A 25,376-nucleotide genomic window follows, 5' to 3' on the forward strand; every position below is an offset into this window, starting at 1 on the left:
AAATCTTCCCCATTTCTAACCAGTGTTCCTAATGAATTATCAGCAATATTAATGAACTGATGAAGCTCAAGATTACTTTACTGCATAGCTAACATAACTAAGAGAACAAGAAATAACAGTAATACCTATTTCCCTGCAGTGCATAGGATCCTTACCTTCCTGGAGACACCCTTCCATCTTCTAAGGTTTATGTCTCTTGGGTACTGCATTTTCTCATTGGTGGGGACTGGAAGGAAGAGGCTAAACATGAAGCCTCTTGCTCCTCAATGTGCAACTTCTGACATCACCTGCTTTGTCTCACCCAGCCCTTATATACAGCCCTTTCCATTAAGGTATCAAACTTTTGTTTCATGTTGTAAAGTTCTCTATTTACTGTGATATTTCTTTCATTATTAGGAATTTAAGTCTTTTTAACTTTTCTTTTTTTTTTTTAGAGAGGGAGGGGAAGAGGGAAATCTTAAGCAGACTCCATGCCCAGTGCAGAGCCATACACAGGGCTCAATCTCAAGACCATGACTTAAGCTGAAATCAAGAGTCAGACACTTAACCAAGTGAGCCACTCAGGTGCCCCAAGTCTTTTTCATTTTGCTAATATTTCTACTACAACTGTTATTTATTCATGTTCTGATGATGAAGCTACATTCTAAATGGCCTACCTAACCCCATTCTTCCTATAAGCAGAATGATACCATCAAAAGTTGCAGGTGGAGAAGCAGTTACACGTTTTGTACAAAACATTATTACTTGAACTCACTGTCGTCTTTTCCACTGTCTTAAGAAAAAAAATCTAGTTTTGCTATTTTGTCATCCTTCTTTTCATAAAGAGACTGCTGAAATGGTTCCAAATAGAACCGTAAGCCCCACAAGTACAATCTTGCCACATTTTGCTTTCTAAGGGTTATTTTCTATTCATTACAAGTTTTCCAGAAATACAAAGTTTTCAGAATCTGTCTAGAGCAAACAGTACAATCAAAATGCAAGAGTGTTTACTTAGAAGCATACAAAAAGGAGGGGCACCTGAGTGGTTCAGTTAAGTGTCTGCCTTCAGCTCAGGTCATGATCCCGGAGTCCTGGGATAGAGCCCCACATCAGGCTCTCTGTTCAGTGGGGAGTCTGCTTCTCCCTCTCCCTCTGGCCTTCCCACCCCCAGCTCATGCTCTCTCTCTCAAATAAATAAGTAAAACCTTTTTTTTTTTTTTTAAGCATACAAAAAGGAGTCTGAAGTGACAGAATTTGTTCCATTGGCATTATCTAGACAGACTCCTTGATAACTAGTATCTGTCCAAGGGTAAGATACACATAGAATGGATTAACTCAGTAGGAAAGCCCTATTCCCTCTCCTATCCTGATGTGCTCTAGGTTAAAAATATACACAATCACAAGGCACTTGGGTGGCTGGGTCAGTTGAGCTCTTTATTTTGTCTCAAGTCATGATCTCATGGGTTGTGGGATCAAGCCCCACAGTGGGCTCCGCACCCAGTGGGCAGTCTGCTTGAGGACTGTCTCCCTCTGCCCCTCCCCCCACTTGCTAAAAAAAATACATATACACAATCACTAAATCAATTTTTTTTAAGATTTTGTTTATTTATTCATAAGAGACACACACACACAGAGAGAGAAGCAGAGACACAGGCAGAGGGAGAAGCAGGCTCCCTGCAGGGAGCCTGATGTGGGACTCCATCCCAGGACCCCAGGATCACACCCCGGACTGAAGGCAGGTGCTAAACCGCTGAGCCACCCAGGGATCCCCCAATTTTTTTTTAAGTAGGCTCCACACCCAGTGTGGAGTCCAACACAGGGCTTGAACTCACAACTCTGAGATCAAGGTGCCCCACTAAGTCAATTTCCTATTCATTAATTTCACTATACTATAAATCTACCTCTTAAAAAAGTACTAAGCGTCTAACTAGAAGACTGGTCTTGATTTGCCCTCTAGATAGTACTCTCACTATAAATTAACCAGTTGAGGGATCCCTGGGTGGCGCAGTGGCTTAGCGCCTGCCTTTGGCCCAGGGCGCGATCCTGGAGACCCGGGATTGAATCCCACGTCGGGTTCCCGGTGCATGGAGCCTGCTTCTCCCTCTGCCTGTGTCTCTGCCTCTCTCCGTCTCTCTCTATCATAAATAAATAAAAATTAAAAAAAATAAAAATAAAAAAAATAAAAATAAATTAACCAGTTGACATTCTGTTTATAAAACTATTTTCTTTGTCTCTTATTAAAAAAAAAGGAATTTCCAGTAAGCTAGATCATTGATCAGTGAAGATATCAGAACTTAAGGCTATTTGCAGGGATACTCCCAATGGTACAACTATGACTTTTGTTTTAATTATAATCAATATCGCTATATTAATAAATACTTACAGCTTACTGCTTTTAACATTATCTGAGTATTCCAACAATCTCATATGAAAGACATTAAAATTAAAAATAGTTCTTTCAGGGATGCCTGGGTGGCACACTCAGTTAAGCATCCAACTCTTGGTTTCAGCTCAGGTCATGATCTCAAAATCATGGGATCAAGCTCTGCATCAGGCTCTGTGCTCAGCATGGAGTCTGCTTGGGATTCTCTCTTCCTTACCCTCTGCCCCTTGCCCCTCCCCCACCTTGCCCTCTCTATCAAATAAATAAATCTTCTTTAAAAAAAGTCTTTTAGGGATCCCTGGGTGGCGCAGTGGTTTGGCGCCTGCCTTTGGCCCAGGGCGCGATCCTGGAGACCTGGGATCGAATCCCACGTCGGGCTCCCGGTGCATGGAGCCTGCTTCTCCCTCCGCCTGTGTCTCTGCCTCTCTCTCTCTCTCTCTCTGTGTGTGTGACTATCATAAATAAATTTAAAAAAAAAAAAAAGTCTTTTATATTGCACTAAAAAACAAAATACAGGAAAACAAAAACCAAAACACCTATAACTCTACTTGCCAGGAGTAAATACTATAAATGATTTGGCATACATACTTCCTAACCTTTTCGTTATAATTTTATTAAGATGGCATATTATACATATAATTTTATAGCTTGTTTCTCCCCCATTTTTTGTTATATCAGAATCTGTCCTTGTAACTAAATACTCATCCATAGCATAATTAATGGCTTAAAATTATTCCATTCTATAAATTATAGCACAGATTGAAAAAATTCAATCTGCATTAAGACTATTCCACAGAAAAAGTGAGTCTCAGAGACGTGAAGTCATACCATAGGGGGAGATCTATGAACTAAAACTTTAGCCTTCTGAATTCTGATGGAATATTCTATCTATGGAATATTCTATAGTTTCTAAAAAACTGAAACATACACAAACTGAAAAAAACAACCATTAGACTAAATAAAGTTTGATACATACCTAACCACATCCGAATGATGCTCATGTAGTCTTTGTTCTTGGCAGAGAGAAGTTTGTCATAGGAAGGGCAGCCTGCCAGAAGGATGCGATCATGGTCCTCACACATGGATATCAGGTGTTGCTCTGCACTTCGGGTGCAGCACACATGATAATGAGCCAGTTTTGTGATGGCATGTCTGATAGAATCATCAATGGTCCCACTGACTTCCCCACCTTCAATGTGAAGGATTCGGATATTCATCAAGGCAGCAGATGTAGCCAGAGCCAGGGCATCAAATCTGTCTCCATGAACAATCATGATATCAGGCTTCAAACGATTAAGGACATCTGGTAGCTTTACTAGGGCCAAGCCTACTGATTCTACCATGGCTGCCTCATCTTCCCCTCTCACAATTGTGTGTAGCCTGGTATTAATGTCAAAGTCATCTTGTTCAATCATGCGGTATGTGTTCCTAAAGCAGAAGAGAAATAAAGATGTGAGAGCCTGTTCTTCAACATAGGGCCATAAAAGCATATGAAAAACACAGTCTAATGTCAACCCTGAAGGGAAAAATATTTTATAAAATTTGCTTGTTAAAATAGACAAACTGAAGTATAACTTAGACACAAAAACTAAAAAGCACAAATCATAAATGTACAGATCACCTGACTCTTTTACATGAATACATGTAAAGAATACATTCTTTTTGGGGATCCCTGGGTGGCTCAGCAGTTTAGCGCCTGCCTTCGGCCCTGGGCGGGATCCTGGAGTCCCGGGATTGAGTCCCATGTCAGGCTGCCTGCATGGAGCCTGCTTCTCCCTCTGCCTGTGTCTCCGCCTCTCTCTCTCTGTACTCTCATGAATAAATAAATAAAATCTTAAAAAAAAAAAAAAAAAGAATACATTCTTTTACATGAATCTGTGGCCACCATCCAGATCAAGTAATAAAGACATCCAGCACCTGCAAAGTCTCACTAGTGCCCAGGTCAATCCAGATAAACACCTGAAGGAGAATTTTTTTTATTAAAACAGAGACCAAAGTTTTGGAGATTGACTTTCTCTTTTTATAAATTTTTTTTAAAAGACATATGCTACCTAATAAAAAAGTTACCTATAAAAGCAAAATGCATTTTTTAACAAAAAAAAAAAATAGGGAATCAGGATACCTGATATGTCACTATACTATGAATTTCTGAGTGATGGAAATGATCTTCTGAATTTGTACTGTAACATTAATGCAACATAATTCTGAGTGGGGTGTAAATGTAGGTTTTACAGCATCAAATTGGCTATAAAGGCGTGCCTGGTGGCTCAGTCAGTTAAGCAGCCAGCTGCTGGCTTTGGCTCAGGTCAAAATCGGAGTCCTGGAATAGAGAGCCCAGAATCTGGCTCCCCACTCAGCAGAAGTTTGCTCCCTCTCTCTCTGCCCCTCCCCCTGAACTCTCTCAAATTAAAAAAAAAAATTTTTTTAATGACAAAATTGGCTATGAAATGCAATTTCAAGTCTGTTTCATGCTTCAATAATAATTTCGAAACCTACACTCAGTATTATCAGTGTAAATGATGTTGATTTTTTTCTAGCCATTTTATGTATATCTTAACATGGTTGAGAACACAATTTTATAATGTTTAATCCATTTCATACAATATTTTCCCAGATCATGAAAGATTCTTTACATACATCATTCTACATCCTATGGATGTTCTAGTAGTCATTTTATAGATTTCTTGGTATTTTCCCAAAACTACCATGTTGTCTCTGAACAGACAATCTTTGCGACTTTTTGTCTATTTCTTGCTCTACTGCACTGCCTGTTATGTCTAGCACAAGCTGAAGAGAAGTGGTGAAAGCAAAAATCCTTACCTTGCTTGCTATCTCAGGGGGGAAGCTTACTTTTTGTGTTAGTTACAGGTTTTTTCACTGCTGGCCTTTATCAGATTGTGGAATTTTCCTTCTATTCAAAGCCGGCTATGAGTTTTTATCATAACTGATTTAATTTTGTCAAATGGTTTTTGACAACTGTTGAGATGTTAAAATATAACACTGATTCTCAAATGTTATATATCCATCTTGATTTCCTGAGATAAATCCACTTAGTCATGATGTATTATGTTTTTTATATTGCTGGATGTGACTTATTGTTTTTAATTTTATGTCTATGTTTATAAGGGATACTAGTCTGGACTTTTTTCTTACATCTTTGTCAGGTTTTATTATCATGATTTTTTTTTTTTTTTTAGATTTTATTTATTTGAGAGAGCAAGCACAAGCAGCAGTGGGGTAGGGGCAGAGGGAAAAGCAGACTCCCCACTGAGCAGGGGGCTCAATACAAGGCTCCTTCCCAGGACCCCTGGACCACAACCCGAGCCAAAAGCAGACGCTTAACCAAGCCACCTAGGTGCCCCAAGATTATGCCAACTTTATATAATAATCTGGGAAAATTCCTTGCTCTTCTTTCTAAAAGAGTTTATGTAGGATTGAAGTTATTTCCAAACAAAGGGGGGAAAAGACAAACCAAGAAGCAGACTTTTTTTTTTTATCAAGATCCTTGATATTTTTTAAGATTTATTTATCTTAGGGGCACCTGGATGGCTCAGTTGGATAAGCATCTGCCTTCGGCGCTACTTGAGGTCCCAGGATCCCGGAATTAAGCCTCTCATTCGGCTCCCTGCTCAGTGGGGAGCCTGCCTCTCCATCTCCCCATTTGTGCTCTCTCTCGCTATCTGTCTCCTCAAATAAATAAAATCTTAAAAAAATATATTTTAGAGGGTGAGAAATGAGAGAGAGCAGGGAGGAGGGGTAGCAGGAGAGGGAGAGAGAAACAAGCAGACTCCACAAAGAGTGTAGAGCCCAACGCAGACTCGATCCCCCAACCCTGAGATCATGACCTGAGGTCACAACCTTAATTCTTAATTTCAGCTCAGGGAGAGAAGCAGAGACACAGGCAGAGGGAGAAGCAGGCTCCATGCAGGGAGCCCGATATGGGACTCAATCCCCAGTCTCCAGGATCACACCCTGGGCTGAAGGCGGCACTAAACCGCTGAGCCATCCAAGCTGCCCTCTTTTTAAGTTTTTAAGTTTATTTCATGTATAGTTAACATACAGTGTTATATTAGTTTCACATGCACAAAATAGTGATTCAACAATACATTATTCAGTGCTTGTTATGGTTAAGTGTACTCTTTAGTCCCCTGATCTATTTCACCCCCATCCCTCCCCCACTCCCCTCTGATAACTATCAGTCTCTGCAGTTAAGAGTCTGCTTCTTGGGGCACCTGGATGGCACAGTTGATTAAGCATCTCACTCTTTGTTTTGGCTCAGGTTGATCCTGGAGACCCTGGATTGAGTCCCATGTCAGGCTCTCTGTATGGAGCCTGCTTCTCCCTCTGCCTGTATCTCTGCCTCTCTCTCTCTCTCTCTCTCTGTGTCTCTCATGAATAAATAAATAAAAATAAAATCTTTAAAAAAAACTTAAAAAGATTGGTGTTATTTCTTAAATGTTTGATATCACTTATGAATTCTAACATCTTTTTTATGGGAGATTTGTGCAAAATTCTTTTTATAGGAAGTGTCTGATAATGAATTCAATTTCTTTGATACAGTGCTATAGAGATTTTCTATTCTATATTGGTTTGGTAGGTAGTGTTTTTTCAAGGACTTTGTCCATTTTATATAAATTGATTACCAATTTTATTGGCCTAATATTCTTTTAATGACTATAAGATCAGTAGTGATATCTTCTTTGTCATCTTATATTGGTAATCCATGTTCTCTTTTTCTTAAACTGTTAGGAATTTGTCAACTTAATATTTTTATAAATAATTGCTTAATCTACTTTTATGTTTCATTGATTTCCACTCTTCATCGTTTCCTTCCTTCTACTTATTTAGGGGTTTTCTCATCTTGTTCTTGTGAAAACAGACGACTGATTCCAAACTTCTTCTTTTTAACCAAAGTATTTAAAGGTAAAAATTTCCTCCAAGCACTCCTTCATCTGTACCCACAAATTTTGATATATTAATATTTATTATTCAGTTTAAAAGATTTTCTAATTTCCCTTAGAATTTGTTTGGTCCATGGGCTTAGAACTCAACAGTAAAACAACTTTTTTTTTTAGAGAGCATGCACACACATGTGGCAGGGGTGGAGGCGCAGAGGCAAAAGGAGAATCTCAAACAGACTGCAATGCCCAACGAGGAGCCTAACAATGGGGCTTGATCTCACAACCCTAAGAACATGACCTGAGCTGAAATTAAGAATCAGATGCCTAACTGAGCCACCCAGGCACCTATTTAATTTTTTTAAATTTTTTTAACAATCTGATTTAAAAATGAGCTAACGACCTTAACAGCTCACCAAAAATGATGTAAAATCAGCAAATAAGCATATGAAAAGATGCTCCATATGTCATCATGGAAATGTAAACTAAAACAGATACTGCTACACACCTATTAGAATGGCCAAAATCAGAACACTGATATCACCAAATGCTAACAAGAACAGTGGAGCAACAGGTACACTCACGCATTGGTGGTGCAAATACAAAATGATACAGCCACTCTGGAAGACAGCTCAGTGGTTTCTTATAAAACTAAACATATTCTTACCATACAAGCCAGCAATCAGGATCCTTGATATTTCTCAAAGAAGCTAAAAACTTATGTCCACACAAAAATCTGCAAAATGGATGCTTACAGCAGCTTTATGCCCAAACTTGGAAGTAACTAGGATGCCCTTGAGTAGATGAATGGATAAACAAACTATGGTACATCCAGAATATGGATTATCATTCAGTGCTAAAAAGAGAGGACTATCAAGACATAGAAATACATGGAGACTTAAATGCATATTACTAAGTGAAAAAAAAACAATCTGAAGTGGCTTCATCTTCATACAACATGATTCCAACTATATAACATTCTGGAAAAGGCAAATCTATGGAGATGGTAAGACCTATGGAGATGGTTATAGAACACATTTTTAGGGCAATGAAACAATCCTGATACTATAATGGTAGATACAAGTCATTATACATTCATCCAAACATACAGAATTTAGGGACGCCTGGGTGGCTCAGTGGTTAAGGGTCTGCCTTCGGCTCAGGATATGATCCCATGGTCTGGGACCAAGTTCCGGATCGGGCTCCTTGTAGGGAGCCTGCTTCTCCCTCTGCCTATGTTTCTGCCTCTCTGTTTCTCGTGAATAAAATCTTAAAAAAAAAAAAAAAATACAGAATTTACACCACTAAGGGGCACCTGGGTTACTCAGTTAAGCATCCAACTCTTGATTTCAGCTCAGGTCATGATGTCAGGGTCATGAGACTGAGCCCATTGGGTTCAACACTGCATGTACAGCCTGCTTAGGATCTCTCTCCCTCTGTCCCTTCCCCTACTCAAGTGCACACTTGCATGTACACACGCGCACACACACTCTCTCACTTGCTCTTAAAAAAAAAGGGGGGGGGGGTGAGGGACCTGAGTGACTCAGTCAGTTAAGCATCTGCTGTCCGCTCAGGCTATGATCTCAAGGTCCTAGGATTGAGACCCACATTGGGCTCCCTATTCCGCATAGAGTCTGCTTCTCCCTTTCTCTCTCCTTCTTTGCCCTGCTCATGCTTGTGCTCTCTCAAATAAATAAATAAAATCTTAAAAAAAAAAAAAAGAATTTATACCACCAAGTCAAGCCATAATATAAACTATGGACTTTTGGGCAGCCCAGGTGGTTCGGCGGTTTAGCGCCACCTTCAGCCCAGGGCGTGATTCTGGAGTCCCGGGATCAAGTCCCACATCAGGTTCCCTGCATGGAGCCTGCTTCTCCCTCTGCCTGTGTCTCTGCCTCTCTCTCCCCCCTCTCTGTGTTTCTCATGAATAAATAAATAAAATAAATAAAATAAACTATGGACTTTGGATAATAATGATGTGTCACTATAGGTTCCACTGTAAAAAAAAAATGTACCCCTTGAGGTGGAAGGCTTACATTGATAACGGGAGAGGCTATGCATGTGTGGAAGCAGAGAGGTATATAGGGTAACCTCTGTACCTTCTGCTCAATTTTGCTGTAGACCTAAAACAACTCATATGAAATAAATGAACTGAGTTTCTAACTAGTCTGTTGTTACTTATTTGATTTCCTTTTTCACTCAGTTCTTAAGAGCATAAGAATGATGTTTTTAAAAAAACTATCCAACTAGTTGAAATAGAGGGTAGCTTATTTGTTTTAATGTCTTTGAAATATAGATAATACATTCACATGGTTTAAAATTTAAATACTAAAGTTTCTTCAGTGAAAAGGCTACCTTCTCACTTTTGTTTCCCAGTGATTCAGTTCCTCACCCAGAAGCAACCAACTTATGTTAGGATATACTTTTTTTTTTTTTTAAGATTTTATTTATGAGAGACAGAGAGAGAGAGGCAGAGACACAGGCAGAGGGAGAAGCAGGCTCCATGCAGGGAGCCCGACGTGCGACTCAATCTGGAAACTCCAGGATCACACCCTCACACCCTGAGCCAAAGGCAGTGACTCAACCCTTGAGCCACCCAGGAGTCCCTAGGATGTACTTTAAACAACTTTTCCATTAAGTACCAGCCAATTGTCATATTTAACAGTCTCATGAGACAAATACTGCCTTTCCACTCTTACATAGGCAGACAGGGAAACCTAACACCATTTCCTTGAGATCCTCCATCCCATTAATCTTACTCCTGAACTATACTCAAGTAAAGGAACCCACTGAAACTTCATTTCAGGCTCTAACTAAAATTTCTCTTCTACTTCATCCTATGTAAGAAAACCCGGTGGATAGCCAGAATTCATTTTACATTTTTAAGACCTATGAATTTTTGAGCTAACCATAAGTTTCTTCTCTAAGTATTCTCCTTAAAGCAAACTGGTTTTTAGAGGTAGATTTTCATTTGCTTTTGTTGTTGTTGTTGCCTTGCTTTTAAAGAATAGTCTGAAAAGGCAATTTTACTTTAACACAAGCTTCTTTCATATATATTACTGACCGTCTTTGGAAGCTGCATTAATGTTTTTATGCCACAAGAGTGCACTAAATGCCACTGTATTACCCAGAACGAAATGAATGTTCATCTTTGGTTTAGATATTCTGTTCCTTCTAAGATTTCCCAACTTTCATTTTTCAAATTTAGACTGTGATCAATAACAAACCTAATGATAAACATCAAAATAATGGCAATTCTACATTCTACTTTATCTTGCAAATTCGATTTTTTTTAAATCTTGTTGCATATCTACTACTTTATATGCTGTCGATCTATCCATGAGTTTTAAGAAAGAAGTACTAGTAGAACTCTCAAAACATATTACAAGAAGTTCCATTAGTAGAATCACACAACACATATTTATAAGTGGCACTTCTCCTGAATGTAACAAGCAATAATAAAAATATTTACAGCTATCATTTATCAAGCACCTATCATGTAGCCACATTGTGATGGACACTTCGTATCACTATCTCCATTCTTCACAGGAACCTACAACACAGGTTTTCAATCCATTTTTATTTGAGGAACTGAAGATGCAACTTCTGCAAGCCCATATAAAAACTATGAGGGAGAACTGGGATTTGAGGCGAGGTCCACATGGCTACAAGAGCCTAGCTCTCTCCAGTACACCATGTTACAATGAAGAATATCATAAGAAAATGCTTTCATCTTACCCATAATCATCTATTAGGTGAGAGCCAAGTACCACCACATCAAGTTCAAAGAACTCAGGTTCCATTTTAATGCCAAACATGATTGGGGCAAGTTTGGAATAATCAGCACGGTTGCAAGTGGCGACACAAACTCGAAGCTTCCGGTTATCCCCATTCTTCTCCATGGCTCGTCTCTTTTGTGAGAGGTTCTTAAAATAGAATTCCTAAAATTGCAAAAATAAAAATGATTTCTCATCAGAATGATAGGTCCTAGATAGAAACACAGAATGCTGCAGTTCCAAGCCTCTAGCCACCATTTAATACAGTGCTTCTTAAACCTTTGTCCCCCACCCACTCCTATGTAACCTGCCCCCAATCCCCACCCCAGCACATACAGAGCTAGGAGATTCCAGCTGACTAAATCCACCTCTTTCTCTCACACTTAAGAAAACACACTGGAATGCAAGTAAGTAACCATGACATGAATCAGCTCCCATTTAAAAGACAAGCAAACATCAGCTCACTGGTTAGAAATTACTTACCATACTTCACAACTGATTCCCACATACCAGACTACTGCAAAACTGTGACTCAGAACAACTGGTCTAGTTCAACACCCTCTCTCACAGAAAGGGAAATGTACATCTTGAGAGAGAAAATTACTTCCCCAAGATTCAAAATCACAACTTATAAGGAAGGAGATCGATTCACCTTCCCACTAAACACCCACTATACATAAAGCACTGTGATTAGTGCTGAGGAAGAGAAAGTAAAATTAAAAATAGGCCTATAACTGGCTATAAACCTCATTAGCCCCTATAGCCAGTGCCTACTAATTTTCAACAATTCCAAATGCCTATAAGGTATCGCCTGACTCACACACCTTAAAGTCAATGGCCCAATCAGAATTCATTTTCTTTTTCTCATTGCTATTTCTCCTTTCTTGTTCTCTAATTCAGTTATGAACTTCCGTTCATCCAAATGCCTTGACACTTGACGTCCTTGTCTTCTCTGGTTCCTTACTCTGTACCTCCTATGCCCTGTCAGTTCTGAATACCTCCTGAATATCTTTTTTTTTTTTTTTTTTTTTTTAAGTAGGCTCCACACTGGGTGTGAAGGAATGCACAACTCTGAGATCAAGAGTTGGACTTGAACTCACAACTCTGAGATCAAAACCTGAGCTGAGATAGACACTTAACAGACTGAGCCACTTAGGGGCCCCTCCACCTCCTGAGTATCTTTCATATCTAACTTCTCCTCTTTATCTCCACCAGGACTCCCCCTAGATGGACCCCTCATTTAAGATTTGAACCACTGTTTAACAGCTGCCGCGAAGTAGTTTGCCTATCTCTAGTCTTGCCCTGCTTCTCACAGACTTTCAGAGCGAGCTTTCTAAAGTTCATAAATTATCATGCTCCACAGAATATACAACATATGGATAAAGTCCAAATTACTGATCTGGACCTAGGCCATCTTTCCAACCACTTCTTGACTTACAATTACCCTTACTCTGTGCCAAAGCCATACCAAAGTACCTGCAGTTCAACCACTGAGTCTACAAACTTCTTCTGTGCCTTTCAAAGATATAAGTACCTCTACTTAAAACTTCCTTTCCCTCTGGCCTGGGCTCCTCCTCATCCTTCAAACCTCAGTCTAAGCATTGCCTCTTCTTAAAAACCTTTACATAAACTTCAGTTCCTCTTCACCTCACCCCTTTAGCTGCTGCCTTCCTCAAGTACTATGGCCCTACCAAACATATATATACTTTTGCTCAATTATTCTGCCCACCCCTTCCCTCCTGCCATCTATACCTTCCAATCGAAGTAAAACTCAGGGCCAAGGGATAAGAGATGTTTTATGGAGCATTTTAAACTTCTCTAGATCAATGTAAAATTCCACCTCACGGATTATTCAATGCTTTTGCTTCACGAAGTGTGTCAATATTAGAATCTGTGATCAGGAATACAGAGAAGCTTGAAGAAGGATGCCAGTAGAAGGGTAGCTGCCCTTCAGATCAGGGTAAACTCTAAAGCCTGCTGGAAAAATCGCAACAGCTGCCATCTCATCTCTATTAGGCTTGAACTTCTGTGAGCACGCAAACTGCCTCATCATAAGCCCATTCTGAACTTAATCTCCAGTAGAAGCTAATTCCACCCAACAGAAAGCACTTATAAATATAATAAGCATTCTGTCAAGAGAGTTATATTCCTAAGATCTAAGTATTACCTAATCATTAAAAACAAAAATATGGGGGATCCCTGGGTGGCGCAGCGGTTTGGCGCCTGCCTTTGGCCCAGGGCGCGATCCTGGAGACCCGGGATCAAATCCCACGTCGGGCTCCCGGTGCATGGAGCCTGCTTCTCCCTCTGCCTGTGTCTCTGCCTCTCTCTCTCTCTGACTATCATAAATAAATAAAAAATTTAAAAAAAAAATAAAAATAAATAAATAAAAAAAAAATATTTTTCCAAAAATGGTTGTCTTAAATGTTCTTTACATAATCCTTCTTTCACTGATCATTAAATTTGAGCTGAATAAATTGTTGGTGATATTCAACTTGCTGCGTGAGGCAAAGCAAATCTTTCATGGCTGGTCAATTTGTTTTTATTTGAACAGAACAGTAAACTTCATCTTGCAATGCTTAATATTTACCAAGTAACTCAAAGGTTATTCTACCAAAACTGAGACTAAACTAGCCAAATAAACAAACTACGAAAAAGGCAAAAATGTTATTAATGCCAAAGCATTTTTGGGGAAAGAAGTTAAATCTTAAAAATACGGTAAAATATCTTCTTAGGGGGAGAAGTTTGGAGTTTTGAAAAATAATTTTAACTTATTTTTTTAATTAGGTAATATATTCACATGGTTTAAAACTGAGAAGTCATAAGAGCCTGTACAGCAGAGTCTCCTCATCTGTGTTCCCCAGCCACATAGTTCGTCTCCCTGGAAGTTAGGAGTTACTGGTTTCTTATGCATACTTTTATAAATCATGCATACAGAAAAGCAGATGTATTTGCTTATATACATGCAGCATATATTATACATTTGTTAACACTCTACAAACGGATGTTGCATACCTTGCTTTTAAAAATGCTTTTAATTAGGGCAGCCCTGGTGGCTCAGTGGTTTAGCGCCACCTTTAGCCCAGGGCGTGATCCTAGAGACCAGGACTGAGTCCCACACTGGACTCCCTGCATGGAGCCGGCTTCTCCCTCTGCCTATGTCTCTGTCTCTCTGCCTCTCGAATGAATGAATGAATGAATGAATGAATGAATGAATGAAAATGCTTTTAATTGTTTCTGAATTGAATGGCAAAATGGGAAAGTTTATTTTTTAAATGGGAAAGTTTAAAGGCACTGGAAATATCAAAACTAAAAGTGCAGAGTTTTGAAAATGGCCAGCCATCATTCTCTTCAAAGATATGAAGGGTTATGAGAGCCCCAAAAGTAAAAATAATCAAGGTCACAAACATTTAGTATCAACTCTGTGCAGAGCACTATAAAGAAAGCTGAGAGAAACAGAACTGAGAAAAACCAGTCTCTGATTTTTAGAAATCTTAAATCTAGTACTTGACACTAGGTCACGTAATAGATCTTAACTAGTTCTCTTTTCCAAATAGAAGCCCCAAAAACAAAATTAATATTTTTTTTTCTTAGCCCAGTATATATTATTATTTGTTCTGGCTAAGAGGTCATCCCAGAGATATATTTTTATATTGAGAACTGTGGCCAGAGTCCCCATAACCAGTATAGAATGGATAAATGGCAAAATAATGAATGAGTGGCAAAATGGACTTAAACTGTAATAGGACAATTTAAGTTGCATCAAGTATAATGTAAAGCAAACAAGATAAAACTCGATTCTTTACACAGTGGAATACCAGATGGCAATTAAAATGATTGGACTATGTCTATATTTGTCTATATTAATAAATCTCAGAAACAAACATTAGAGGAAAACAGCAAATTCTAAAGTTAGATACAATAGGGTACCTTTTTAAAAGTTTTTCAAAGTGTACACAACACTACTATATGTTGTTTACTGATCTACAGTAAAGTTCCACACTAACTCAGGAAAGTAGTTACCTCTAGAAAGGGAGAGAAGGGGGGAAAAAGTGAGGCTTTTCAGGCTTTAGCTAACATTTATACCAAGTTATACCATAAGCAGAGATGTGAAACAAACATATTAATGTGTTGCATCTTGATAACTGGGAGAGGATGTCATACCGTCTTTGTCCTTTCAGACATATTTGAAGTTTTCCTTATTAAGAACAAGAAATCTTTTATTTTTTTTAAAGATTTATTTATTATTTATTCATAGACGAGAGAGAGAGAGAGAGAGAGAGGCAGAGGGAGAAGCAGGCTCCATGCAGGGAGCCCGATGTGGGACTCGATCCCAGGTCTCCAGGATCAGGCCCTGGACTGAAGGCTGCGCTAAACCGCTGAGCCACCCGGGCTGCCCAGAAATCTTTTAAATAGATACTATAAAGTAAGTTTGTTGTCCATAATCCCCTCAAGCCTAAAGGTCAGAAAGTCAGGAGGGATTAGATATTTGCACCTATCTCCTCTATCCATTTCAAAATCATAACTAAAATACAGATAAATAACAGAGAAATAGGCTTTCATCTTGAATTCCCTGACAATCTCTGAGAAACCCAATTCTTAAAGACCACTTCCTGCATTCTCCCGTTTTAAATGCTGACAAAAGGTGATCAACACTTTCCAGAAAAACATTCCACTCAACTGTGGAAAAGACTCAGGAACATTTGGCTCAGGCAGTCACTGAGCAGAGGAAACCGTAACAACAAACATTTGAGAAGTACTTCTGAATTGCTAAGCATTGTGTTAAGAGCTTTACAAGCCTTAAAACCATTTCATCCGGGACAGCCCTCTCACCAGCCCCATTTTACAGAGGGGGACACTGAGGTACAGCCAAAATAATTTGCTTGTCCCAAACCACAGTTAAGAATTGCCAGAATCGGGCAGCCCCGGTAGCTCAGCGGTTTAGCGCCGCCTTCAGCCCAGGGCCGGATCCTGGAGACCCAGGATGGAGTCCCGTGTCGGGCTCCCTGCGTGGAGCCTGCTTCTCCCTCCCTCTGTCTGTGTGTGTGTGTCTCTCTCTCTCATGAATAAATAAAATCTTAAAAAAAAAAAAAAAAAAAAGAATTACCAGAACCTAAAATCAAACCAGGACGCAGGATATTGCCACATCCAGTGTTTGCCTAGTGTCTGATCATTAACATCCACGGGCCTATTTTGCTCCGGGTCCTGCCACGAAAGATCACTCTTCCCTCGGCGCAGCGGGGATGAAACTCGGGATTGAGAACGGGGTGGGGGGTATATAAAAATGTAAAAGTGGCCTGAGACTCATCTAGTTTGGTTTGGCTCCTTCCAGGGCCTCCACAGCTGGGTTAAACAATGATCTAGACTGCTAAGCCGCGCCCACCCCTCCTCTTTCAGAGAAACCAAAAATACTTTATCTGGCTCTAACAATTTCACAGGTGTGCTCAGACTTGGGCGAAAAAAATAAACGCCTGAACTAGTCAGGAAGCCCAGCCCAGCCCAGCCCTTCGATGTCATCTCCTGGTTGACCCCTTCACACCCCAGAGCAGCTGGTCTGTCAAGGAGCTCCCCGCCCTCTCCTGCACCCGCCGCGACACAACCCTGCCTCCCAGCACAGCCCGCCCCCTTCCTGGACAGCACTACCCGGGCACGGAGTCCAGTCTGGGCCGCCGGCTGCTTGCCCCGGGGCGGGGGGGCCGGGAACCTGTCTGCTCCGCGGGTCGCACCGCGGACCCCGTAACGGGACTACAGAGGGGCCTGGCACTCAGGCCTGCGGAGGACAGGACGAGGCCCGGGTCCGGGCGGGCCCTGGGGACGCGGGGAGGTCCACAAGGCAGGGGCCGGAGGAAGAGGCCGTGGGGGCCCGGAGGATGCTCTCCCGGCCCGGCCCCCGAGTCCCGGCGACGCGGGGCGCTCACCGCAAGCTGGCGCGCAGCTCCCTCCCACGCCGCCGCCGCCGCCGCCGCGCCTCGAGGGCGAGAGGCGAACCCGGCCCCAGAAAGCGGGCCCGCGCACGGCCGCCCCCACGGCTTCCGCAGGCCGGCCACGCGCGCAGAGCCCTCCGGGCTCGACCCCAGCCTCGCACGCCCCCGAGCGCCGAGTCGGCGAGCGCGCACTTACGTAACCTGAGAGCGGCCCTGGGATTGGCTGCGCTCGCCCGAGCCCCACCCCCTTGCCAAACGGTTTTTTGGAGGGGGGCCGGGGGCGAGGGGCGGGGCGCCTTCCGTTGTCGTGGCGGCCCGGGTCTCGCCGGCCTCTGCTCCCGCCCCCGCGCGGTCTCCTCCTCTGCCGCCGCAGCCGCGCGCACGCTGGGTCCCCGGGTCCTGGCTGGCGGTGGTTGTTTTGGCCTGGCACCCAGCGGGGGATTAGGCCGTCTGTTCCCTCAGGCACGTCGTAGGCCCAGACCGAAACCGCCGCAGAGCCCTCTCCTGAGTTAGGGCCTCGCCTCTCCCGGAGCGCGTCTGCTGGAGGACGGAGGGGGTGTGGATGAGGATGCAAGTAAGGCCGACCAGTAGGTGGGGAGGCGCCGCCTAGGCCTCCCCTCTAGGGAACCTCCCGCCAGTCCCCGCCCGGGGCCGCCCGAGGGGGGCTCCCCCGGCGCCTGATAAAGGTCTTTCAAACGACTGAGTCACCAATGACAAACTTGGAATGAGTTGGATTTAAAAAACATTGAAAAATATAGTTTAAAGATTTTATTTATTCATGAGAGAGACAGAGAGGCGCAGAGACACAGGCAGAGGGAGAAGCAGGCTCCATGCAGGGAGCCCGACGTGGGACTCGATCCCGGGCCTCCAGGATCAAGCCCTGGGCTGAAGGCGGCGCTAAGCCCCTGAGCGACCAGGGCTGCCCTTCCAGCCCTATTTATACGATCTTTTGTATTTTGTAGTATATGCATACATTCCATATTAAAGAGAATCAAATTGTAAAAAAAAAAAGTGGCAATGAAACTCACATGCATGATATGAGATTTTACTGTGGAAGCAGAATTGAAAATTATGGATTAGGTATGAGGGGATAACAGAAAAAGAAGGAAACAAGGATGACTTCCAGGTGTCTGGCACTAGTAATGGGGTGATTGGTGCCATTTACCAAGATGAGAAAAAAGCTGAGGGACTAAAGTTTTAATTTCGGATATGTTTGAGATGCTTATGGAGTACCTATATAAAGCTATTAAGTGAGCAATAATATACATGAATCTGGACACAGATTCAGCAGAGAGTGTATTCGTTTTCTATTGCTGCTGTAGCAAATTACCTCGAACCTAGTTGCTGAAAACGAATGTATTATCTTACAGTCCTGAGAGTTAGGAAACTGAAATGGGTTTCGCCCAGCTCAAATCAAAGCAGCAATATAGGTATCATAAGAAAAGAAATTTGTAACTAGGCAACTATGCGTGGTGATGGATGTTAGCTACACATTGTGATCATTTCATAATATATACATACACCAAGTCATTACATTGTACACTTGAAACTAATGTTATAGGTCAAATATATATCAGTCTTTGTTTTTTTTCTTTTTTAAAGACTTTATTTATTCATAAGAGACACAGAGAGAGAGAGACAGAGACACAGGCAGAGGGAGAAGTAGGCTCCATGCAGGGATCCCGCTGTGGGACTCGATCCTGAGTCGACATGATCACTCCCTGGGCTGAAGGCGGCGCCAAACCTCCGAACCACCCAGGCTGCCCATCAGTCTTTTTTTTTTTTTTTTTTTTTTTAAAGGTATCAGTGGGTCGGCCTTCCCTAGGGTGCAGGCCTTTCCTTAGCTACAGGCTCCCTTCATTCCTTGTTTTGTGGCCTCTCTGGCCTCTTCTTATCACTTCTCCTGTGACTCTCCTCCTCCTTCACTTGAAAAGACCCCTGTGATTACCTTGGGTCCACTTAGGACAATCTCCCCATCTCAAAATCCGTAATTTAATCACATCTGCAAAGTCTCCCTTGCTATATAAGGAAATATTCACAAGTTCTAGGGATTAAGACATGGATATCTTTAGGGAGCTATTATTTTGCCTACCACAATGAAATGTTCAAGATGGGCATATTGCCTTTAAAGTTACATGCCAGGGGGCTACCTGGCTGGCTCAGTTGATGGAGCACGTGACTCTAGATCTTGGGGGCTGTGAGTTGGAGCCCCACACTGGGTGTAGAGATTACTTAAAAATAAATAATAATAAGTAAAAATAATAATAAAGGTGCATGCCATACCACCAAATATCCAGAAAGAACCCTAATTTTTTCTCTTCACAGTTAAGAAAAATTAAAGAACAGGTTAATGTTCACTTTTTTAAAAATCTGGGTGCTTATTACATGGGTGTGTTTAGTTTGTTAGAATTCAAATTATACACTTAAGATATCTCCACTTTTCTGTGTATAAGTACTATGTATTTTTAAAATACTTCATGGTTAAGATTATAGCTAGGAAAAAATGTAACTAAATAATATGATTTTGAGAATTTGTGCACTTATTAAACCACCTGTAGATTTTGGGTTTTTTTTTACCAATATTGAAAATTTTATATTTCCATATATCATTTGAGTAGGAACCTCTTGCGTGCATAAAGAAGGTAAAAAACATCTTACAAACCAGATATCACTGCGTAAGCCAGATTGTTGATAGCCCAACCAGGTCATATAAGCACCCCCCAGACCAGAGAGAACTACTCTTGTTGCACTGATGACGACATAGATGGGAAAGCAGTTCTTTCCCCTTTAGGAAAAGCATGTAAGGATTAAGGTTACATTGACTTAAAGTAATTCAGTAACATCCTACACTGTACAGGTCAACTTCAGGTTTGCAAGAGCACAAGTCTGAAAGATATGCTTACAAAGGTAGTGATTAAGATATTCATAACAAGAAAATGAGCCTTTTGAAATTCATATTTTGGGACCGTTTAATCACTACTCATATACCCTCAACTACTAATCAGTTTATTACGTCAATCAGCTTTTCAGAGTACCTCTGGTTGTGAGCCATCCCTATGCCAGCTCTCCCAATTACAGAAGAAAAGTACAAATAAATACAATGACTATGTCTTTGTTTTTGTGAAATGCCCTTTACTGGGATTTTTTAAGTATTTTTCTTTATGAGCTATAAAAGTATCGTATTTCAAACCCATAAATAATTTTATTTCTTATCTGTCTGCTAGGGAAATGAGGTAAGCCAGAAAGAACTCAGCCAACCCTGACTAATTGGAGTTCAGAAAGTTTAATTTGCATAGCTATTCCAGAAGAACTGGAGAAGTATTTAAAACTAGTTTGTCTTTAACTTTGACTCTGTTATTAAAAGTTCGACAGGATGGATGCCTGGGTGGCTCAGCGGTTGAGCATCTGCTTTTGGCTCAGGGCATGGTCCTGGGGTCCTGGGATGGAGCTCCCCTTCGGGCTCCCTGCATAGAGCCTGTTCTCCCTCTGCCTGTGTCTCTGCCCCTCTCTCTGTTTGTCCCTCATGAATAAATTAAAAAATCCTTTAAAAAAATCGACAGCATTATGTTCTTTCTCATCAGATCATAAATTCCTTGAGGTTCACTCTGTTAGGTATACTTTTCTCCCTGATAGTTCCTTGAATCATGACATATGTAAGAAATACAGTCTAACAAGCTTTGAGTGAAATGGGGGGATTATATCTCCTATCGAAGAGTAATTGCTGGGTGCCTGGCTGGCTCAGTCAGTAGAGCATATAACTCTTGATCTCAGGGTTGTAAGTTTGAGCCTCATGCTGGGTGTAGATATTTCTTTAAAAACAAAACCTTTTAAAAAAAAAGAGTCATTGCTATCCCAGGTCTTTTCTCTATGACTGGTCCAATTGGATTGGACTTGGATTTCCAATTTCTCTATGACTTGGATTCAATTTCCCATCAACACTCCTCCAAGCACCCAAGCTTATGATCATATTAGTACAACACTGTTGCTCAGATTTTACAGTGGATCAAGTGTAAAAAAAAGCACGGTGAGTTGAACAGGAAGAAACTTAATGGTGTTATAGGCTACATGTATGGAGGAAGAAAGTAATGAGATGCAGCTAACATGTGAAGTAAAGCCAGATCAACAAGGGCCTTGGGTTATGTCCTGCTGAGGTAAGGCAGGCTTGCTTGCTTGCTTGCTTTTAGATTTCTTCCTTCCTTCCTTTTTTAATTTCTTTGAGAGAGAGAAAGCATGAGCAGGGGAGACAGAGGGAGAAGAATTAGACTCTTCAGTGAGCAGAGAACCAGATGTGGGGCTCGATCTCAGAACCCCAATATCATGACCTGAAGGCAGACGCTTAACCAACCCAGGCGTGCCTTGAGGTCAGGCTTTCTTTCTCCTCATTAGAATTGGGAGATTTTTTTTAAGTCAAGGGAATGACATCAGATTTGCTTAATTAGATTTGTGGAAGATCGGGCAGCCCTGGTGGCGCAGCGGTTTAGCGCGCCTACAGCCCAGGGCATGATCATGGAGACCTGGGATCGAGTCCCACATCGTGCTCCCCGCATGGAGCCTGCTTCTCCCTCTGCCTGTGTCTCTGCCTCTCTCTCTGTGTGTGTCTCTATGAATGAATAAATAAAATCTTAAAAAAAAAAAAGATTTGTGGAAGATGGGTTGGAAAGAAGGGGAAGAACTAGAAGAAGGTAGGCCAGTTAAGAATCCTATTTCAGGACCTGAATTAAGATGGTGGTGGTGGGGGCAGCCCGGGTGGCTCAGCGGTTTAGCACCTGCCTTCATCCCAGGGCGTGAGCCTGGACACCCTGGAGACCCCGGATCGAGTCCCACGTCGGGCTCCCTGCATAGAGCCTGCTTCTCCCTCCGCCTGTGCCTCTGCCTCTCTCTTTGTCTCCTCTCTGTGTATTCTCCTGAATAAATAATAAAATCTTTAAACAAAACAAAAAAACTAATTGTTAAAAAAAGATGGTGGTAGTGGGAATTAAGAGGATGAAATCAAAAGAATGTGGAGAAAGAATGGTCAGAACTTGATGGCAGAGACAGGATTGAAGAGACGATATTGTAAGAGAATGACAGGTTTCTATTTCAAAGCAGCTGGGTGGCTGGCAGTGCTGGATCTGAAACAGAGAAGCAGCAGGTTTGAGGTGGTGATAAGGATCTCTGATTTGGATATGTTGAATTTGCAGTACCTAAAGGTCATTTTCATTAGACTGGGGACCTGGAGAATGATATGGGTCAGAGATACGAATTTTGATAGGTATAATTCACCCAACAAAATGGTCTATTTTGAAATACACTGCACACTCTTAGCCCAAGGCACCAACTACATTTCTTGTTCTACCTGTTTCGCCAGACTTTTTAAATGCCCCTGATGCCCAGTTTGTTATACTTTTACTCTTGGCCAGTTCAGAACTCTTTTTATAATATTCTACTTATAACAGTTTTCTAAGTCCTAGATGATTAGACTCTTAGACATTATTAAATTTAATTTTATAGGGTGGAAACCCCTGTGGAAACCCAGGGACTTCAGTTTATTATGTGTTATGTTAAACATTCAGTGCTGCTTTCCTGGCCACTTTCCCTCTTTCTCCACTCACTTTTTCTGACCACCCAGGCTCTGAGTCTTTTCTGCTCTCCAGCTGCTCTTCTCTTAACCCCTTCTTTACACTGTGGTCACTGCCTCATTCTTGAAACTTCTTCCCACATTTCCATGACAGTTCCTGATTTCCTGCCTACCTGCCACCTCTTTGGTTGCTATACTTCCTCAAACCACTACTTAAAAGTTAATGTTTTCTCGGAATTCCCCACTTAGCTTCATTTTCATCTCACTTTAGTATCCTCCCAGCTTAAGCTCATCTACCCACACAGCTTCACAAACAAACATTTTAAATTACTGCTAAATCTGAAACTCCAAAAAAATTTAAAAAATAAAAAAATCGGGATCCCTGGGTGGCGCAGCGGTTTGGCGCCTGCCTTTGGCCCAGGGCGCGATCCTGGAGACCCGGGATCGAATCCCACGTCGGGCTCCCGGTGCATGGAGCCTGCTTCTCCCTCTGCCTGTGTCTCTGCCTCTCTCTCTCTCTCTCTGTGACTATCATAAATAAATAAAAATTAAAAAAAAAAAAGAAAAAATAAAAAAATCTGAAACTCCAGCCTAGTTTTCTCAGTCCAGACCCAAACATCTAACTCCTTTTAGGACACCTGCATTTGGCTAGGTTCCATGGGCACTTCAAATCAAACCGGCCAGAGTGAAATTTTCTTCTCCTCCATAAACTTGGGCTTTTCTACTCTTTTTTTTTTTTTTTAAGATTTTATTTATTCATGAGAGACATACAGAAAGAGAGAGAGAGGCAGAGACAAAGCAGGCTCCATGCAGGGAGCCCGACATGGTACTCCATCCCCAGGTCTCCAGGATCAGACCCTGGGCTGAAGGCGGCACTAAACCGCAGAGCCACGCAGGCTGCCCTCTACTCTCATTCTCAGCGAATGGTCTCCTCATCTACCCAGAAACTGGGAGACTTCTTTGACTTCTCCATTAGTTCTCAATTTCAGTCTGTCATGAAGTCCTATCAGTTTTACATTTCAGATGAGCATTTTTCGAGAAGAGAATGTGGTGTGATTGAACATAATAAGGAAGTGATAATAACGTACATGGGAGACTAGACCAACAGGAGACAAGTTTTGTTGCGGAACATTGGAAAACACAGGTATATTATGAAGGAGAAGAGTACCTTGACAGGGACTTAAAAACCACATGGAATATTTCAGGAGTTCATGTAGTCAGTTATAGAACCACCAAACATTAGGCAGATGGATGAAATGGTAATTTCAAGGCACATTAAAAAAAAACAGTCACATGAAAAATGAGAATCAGAACAACTATTCCCTTTGTAACCAGAGACAGCCATTTCTTAGACTTCATTGAAGACATGAGGAAGAAAAAGAAAACCTAAGAAGTTCCAACTCAGAAACTCTGACCTTGAATTTAAATATAAGTGAGAGTGCTACCAAAAAAATAAATAAATAATACTAATATATTCTCACTGAAGAAGGCAAATAGAGATTAGACATTAGTGATAAAGCTAGAAGTTAACTATCGAAAATAATTGCAAGAATGATGCTATTTGATTAAAAACTGCTTATAAATTATTTCTTAACTGTAGATGATCTTTCTTTTAAAAATATTTTATTTTTTAAGTAATCTCTATGCCCAACGTGGGACTTGAACTCCCAACCCTGAAATCAGGAGTCACATGCTCTACGGACTCAGCCAGTCTGACACCCCTAGACGATCTTTAAATATATACATTTTTTAAAATCACCAGATGAAATGTGATGATAATTCCCTAAAACATCTGGATTTCCATATGCCTCAAGGAAAAATTTAGGTTAAATAAATTTCATTAAAATATAGCACACTATATGACATAGTTATATTTCAATAAACCTAGTAATTGTCATTACCATTGGATACTAATTAACTCAGAAGCAAACACACTCCTTTCCCCGCAGGTGGCTAATGGGAGAGAAAGAAGCCTTAGCTGGGCCCCTCTATCCATCAAGTTTCAAAATCAAAGAAGAAAGTAAAAATAGTTGCCATGAACATCACATTTCTGGAAGTAAATTGCATTTGTGAAGCAGAAGATTCAAAAAGTAAAAGCAAACCGACTTTATCTGATGAAAGCGTGAGGAATTTGAGGGAAAGAGTTCATTTTCAACTTACAGCTTAGACCAGAAGTTCCAGCACAGTAACAGAGAAACAAATAGCAACCCCAGAAACAGCAGTAAAAAGACATTTTTTAAAAGATGGATGGGATAGATTTAAAACTAAAGTTTTCCTCTTCTTCCTTGTAATTTATTTCCCTTTTTTTTTTTTTTTCATATTGCAGTTTTCATGATGAAGCTCTATTGACTTGCTAAATTACTTACATGAGGTCCTTGAAGGCACAACTTCCACTGAGGATACACACTGATTTCCATCCCGTAGCAAAAGCTCTGCAGCACAAGCTCTGTACCCGGTGTTGTTTGAATTAATGAACAGGGCAGCTGCTTGTTCTCTCGGTTTAGCTGCCACAGAGCAGTCATTAACAGGATCTGAATTCCAGACTAAATCTTGAGCCCCGCCTCTGAAAAGGAAGACCAAAAAAAAAAAAAAAAAAACTGATTCAAAATTCTTCCTGTATTCCTGGACAACAGCTTGAAAATAGGAGGACGGTCGGTTTTTGAGTGTTACTTCCCTGTTTCTACCATTTAATTCTATTTTCCACTAGAAAAATTATTTTCTTCTGACTTCCTCAAAGGTAGAAACAAAAGCCTACAATCAAAATCTCAGTCGTCTTTTTCACATTGTTTTCACACACAGGTATATTGAAAACACTTATCGACACACTTTGAGTAAAGAAGTAAACTAAATAAACTAAAA

At 41.1% G+C, this 25,376-nt stretch overlaps 1 protein-coding gene across 5 annotated transcripts in view; it reads right to left on the reverse strand.

The window, feature by feature from the left end:
* The window catches only part of GNE (glucosamine (UDP-N-acetyl)-2-epimerase/N-acetylmannosamine kinase), a 43,367-nt gene extending 18,318 nt beyond the window's left edge, over window positions 1-25,049 (reverse strand). The window contains exons 1-3 of one of the 5 annotated variants that reach the window (XM_072841932.1): window positions 24,884-25,049; window positions 10,999-11,201; window positions 3,339-3,790 (exon numbers count right to left, since the gene is read on the reverse strand). In XM_072841932.1, the coding sequence (XP_072698033.1) occupies window positions 3,339-3,790; window positions 10,999-11,201; window positions 24,884-25,039 (811 nt within the window). In that variant the 5' untranslated portion in view covers window positions 25,040-25,049. Of the gene's footprint in view, window positions 1-3,338; window positions 3,791-10,998; window positions 11,202-16,954; window positions 17,111-17,156; window positions 17,504-24,883 lie in introns of those variants that run through there. The other 4 variants (XM_072841929.1, XM_072841931.1, XM_072841934.1 and 1 more) reach the window with 4 other exon arrangements.
* Window positions 25,050-25,376: the final 327 nt, after the last annotated feature.

The sequence above is a fragment of the Canis lupus genome, chromosome 10 (genome assembly GCF_048164855.1).
Source record: "Canis lupus baileyi chromosome 10, mCanLup2.hap1, whole genome shotgun sequence".
NCBI classification, from domain to species: Eukaryota; Metazoa; Chordata; class Mammalia; order Carnivora; family Canidae; genus Canis; species Canis lupus.